The sequence below is a fragment of the Homarus americanus genome, unplaced genomic scaffold (genome assembly GCF_018991925.1).
Source record: "Homarus americanus isolate GMGI-L3 unplaced genomic scaffold, GMGI_Hamer_2.0 scaffold54012, whole genome shotgun sequence".
Classification (NCBI taxonomy): domain Eukaryota; kingdom Metazoa; phylum Arthropoda; class Malacostraca; order Decapoda; family Nephropidae; genus Homarus; species Homarus americanus.
The window spans coordinates 1-3,701 of NW_024743393.1; the positions used below are offsets into that span (position 1 = coordinate 1).

At 39.8% G+C, this 3,701-nt stretch overlaps 1 protein-coding gene across 1 annotated transcript; it reads left to right on the forward strand.

Moving 5' to 3' along the window:
- Positions 1 to 1,034: 1,034 nt before the first annotated feature.
- LOC121877151 lies at positions 1,035 to 3,142 on the forward strand (the record flags this gene model as incomplete). Its single annotated transcript, XM_042382767.1, is given in 2 exon segments — positions 1,035 to 1,150; positions 1,469 to 3,142. Coding segments are annotated over 2 exon segments (918 nt in total), but the record flags the coding sequence as incomplete, so codon positions are not given.
- Between the last annotated feature and the right edge of the window lie 559 nt (positions 3,143 to 3,701).

Consider the following 3,701-nt stretch of genomic DNA (forward strand, 5'->3'; position numbering starts at 1 on the left):
TGTTACCGCCACAGTAAGATAAACTAGAAGAGACAGAAAGAGGGATGATAAACTAGGCGGGAGAGAACGGATATAGTGTTGACGACGAATTAGCCGAGGTGCTTCAATACGAAACGGATGGCCCTCGAGGGTAGTCCACCGATTTCTACGGGACAGACGACACGTCGGTTCGGACCACTAGACCCTAAGACGTGAGCGATCGTGAAGTATTAGAATCTGCCAAGAAACTCTAAATAACTTTAATAAGTATATTTATGTACTGTAATTTGATCTGATGTATCAACAGTTATAAAACGCGAGTTATATTTAAGATGTTAACAGGCTATGTACTGTACATAGGTTGTATTATTCATACTATGTATCCCGAGATAACAGCATTTGTTATATGAGAATTGTTCTTTGACCGATTAAGTGGTCTCCCAAATACAGGAACTACAGGAAAGTCTGGATAAGGTTCCAAGATCATTGGTCTCCCAAGAAGATAAATAACTGGATGACATGACAACCCAGCAGCCACACGTAGCGTCAACAAGCAGTAGTGATGATAAGCCTGAAGAGCCAAGTGAAAAGATACTGTGGTTAAAGTGTTTTTTATTTATTTGTGGTGTGGTAGTAACGGGTTGTGTTATATACTAATTGTGGGATAAGATCTGATGATCGATTGCGATAATTACACCCCTGGGGAAGCAACAATTAAGTCTGGGATTAGCACAAGTAAAGAAATAAGCCCTGGCTTCTCTTGCCTTACACATCCAAAGTGCATTTCTACACCCAAGTCTAAACAATAATGTGTACTGAACAACTTCCCTTGTTCATGCTCATCTTTCCCTCTTCTGTTGTTCTGTCAGTGAATATATTACTTTCATTGATCTCTCACTTAAAATATTATTCCCTCACCTGACACAACCTCTCCCGGATATCTGAAGAAAAAAATATCTCTGCCTTTCGGTAGTGTGCATACAAGACCGATGCATATAATTCACAATTCAACACACATACAGATTGATATTCTGAATTATGTGACACAATCGTCTTCAACAGCATGGAAATCCTTCATGAGTCAAGCGTGTACAAGGATTCCAGGCAGCCTACAAGACCTAAAGACTCTGGTTGTGAGGCATCCTCTTGGTCGTCTGGTTTCAGCTTACAAGTAAGTTGGTGAAACCTTGGTAATAAGAGTTAGCTTGTCTGTACAGCCTAAGAATAAGTTTCATCCAATCAGAGTGTTGTTTACTTGTACGCTTCACCATTGTCTACTCATGACTCACGAAAATATTTTGAGTTCATACTTATAGTTTTCTCAGTTGATATGGTATAAAAGTTTCATTATCGGTAACTATCATCATTAAGATTCAAATGTGATGGCTCTCTTGATTTTTAATTGTTGATGACTTAGTGTATTTACTAACCTAGAATACGCTCTTCATAAATATATAATAACTTCAACAACATTGTTCTTTCATTATAGAGACAAGTACCTAAATGGGTCTCCACTTAATACCTACGACAAGGACTACAGGAAAGTAACGGCAAGTCATCAGACGTGGAATGATAGATGGCAGGAATACTGGCTTCCAGCTCTCATACACAAAGGATCCGTCGCACCTTCCCCTCAGTACCTCACAACACTAAAAAAGGTTTCGCAGGCATATGGCTTTCTGACAGGGAAGCGTTTTGGGACGTTTAGCCGCCATCGTCTTAATGAAACCAAGAAAGCATCGTCTAACCCCGAGAGAAAGTTTATAACGTTAGCCAAGAAGATGCTGACAGTAGGCAAACACGTTGGTGTCGTTGCTGCTGTCAACATTGGGTACTCCGCGACGGAACAAAGTAAACTAAAGAAGTATTTCAGTAACGCCTCCTTCACTATGGCAGAGTTCCTTGAGCACGTATTATGGACCAGGGACGTGGACCTGTTGGACCATCACTGGACCCCCATTAGCCAACTGTGTGGTCCATGTACAGCTGACTACAAGTACATCGTGCGGCATGAGAACCCCAAGGAAGCGGAGTACCTTCTGGGCCTCCTGCACCTTCAGGAAAACACCATTCCGAGGAAACACAAATCCATCGGAGCATTACATGACCTTCAGTACTTTGAAGACGTCCCCAAAGACTTAATGGCCATAATTATTGATATGTATAAACAAGACTTTGATTTGTTCAGTTATGATAAGGTGAAAAAAAGAACAATTTTAACATCTGTATTGTTAACTTCTCTGACCCACTCACTGCAGTACACAGATAAAAACAACAGGTTAATAAGATGAGAATTAAAACGCCATCTACATACAGTACATAGCGCCGGCACAGTGGTCACCAACCCTCCACAGTTCCTGATAATAGAGACTGTGTTGGCCACTAAGGAGAACCCTTTCTCAGTAAACAACGGGACTTCCTTGAACCTTTTCTGTTAAGTAAATTTCCTTTCGTCATGTATGAATTTCGTGTTTTATCATATTTCTGATATTGACATTAAAAAAATTATTTAGCTAGAAAAATACAGACGCTGTGCAAAGCGGACAATGACAACGTAGACATGACTGAGCCACCATGTTTACTAGTATCATACAGTGTAGTCTTCACTTTAGGTGTATTTAATCTTATGTTTGGTTAGGTTAGGTACTGAGTTCGTGTTTATTGTGTTATGCCATAACTTAGCAACTTTCTTTGATGGAAGCAACTTCCGGGGACGAGATATTTGCCGGTGTCCAAACGACTTTCTCAAACACAGAAAAATCCCTTGTCCTCGGATTTCTTTTTTTCGGTTACCGGGAAAAGTTTCCCAGAGACTAAACAACACAGACAGACACTAGCCCACATCCCAGAATGTTTCTGGGTGCTGGGGAAAGATTTCCGGGAGTCTAAACTACCGGAGTCCGTATAAGCAGTTCTTCTTAAGTTAGAAATTCCATTTCTTTACTAGAATAATCCCGAATTGTTTATCTAAAAGCTTAGTTAAATAAATATAATTAAAAAACTACAAATCTTTGATACGGTGTTACAACGACGACGGGTATTTCCCAGTCACACTGAGCTGTGGGGGTCTCCTGTTACTGAACAGACATGATGCAATGTCAGGTGGAGGTAGGGTGGACGATGAGTGGTCTCAAAATACTGACCTTCTGATGCAATGTCAGGTCACCCACAGTTAGGTCTCATGACCTGACAATGTCTTGAATAAACACAAAAGCTAAGGTGCTCCAGTGTTTCCCACTTACAGTACAGTACTGTATAAGACATCACCAATTCCCAACAAGTGGACAGGGCTTTGAAGTAGATGGAGAATGTGGGGTAAGATACTAAAAATAACAAACCTTTGAAAACCTGACCTAACCTTCCTTAATCTATAGAAAGGTTAAAAATCACTTTCAAGTTCATAGATCCCCTCCCCACCTGAACACGGAAAACTTCAACACATTAAACAACAACAATAATAAGGTGCTGTACGTGCTTTATAGTTTTAGGATTTTTATAGGTTAGGTCAGGTCAGGTCAGGTTTTCAAAGGTTCGTTTATTGTTCTTTTTAGTATTTTACTCCACATTTTCCCTCTTTCAAACCCTTCTCCACTTTGAGCAACTACCGTAATATTATTGGTACTTTTATCGGCTAAAATACTCGAAAAATATAATACTGTACTCACAATACATTGTCAATCCAAATAAGTGATTAACAACATACTGAGCTGTACTATAGAATT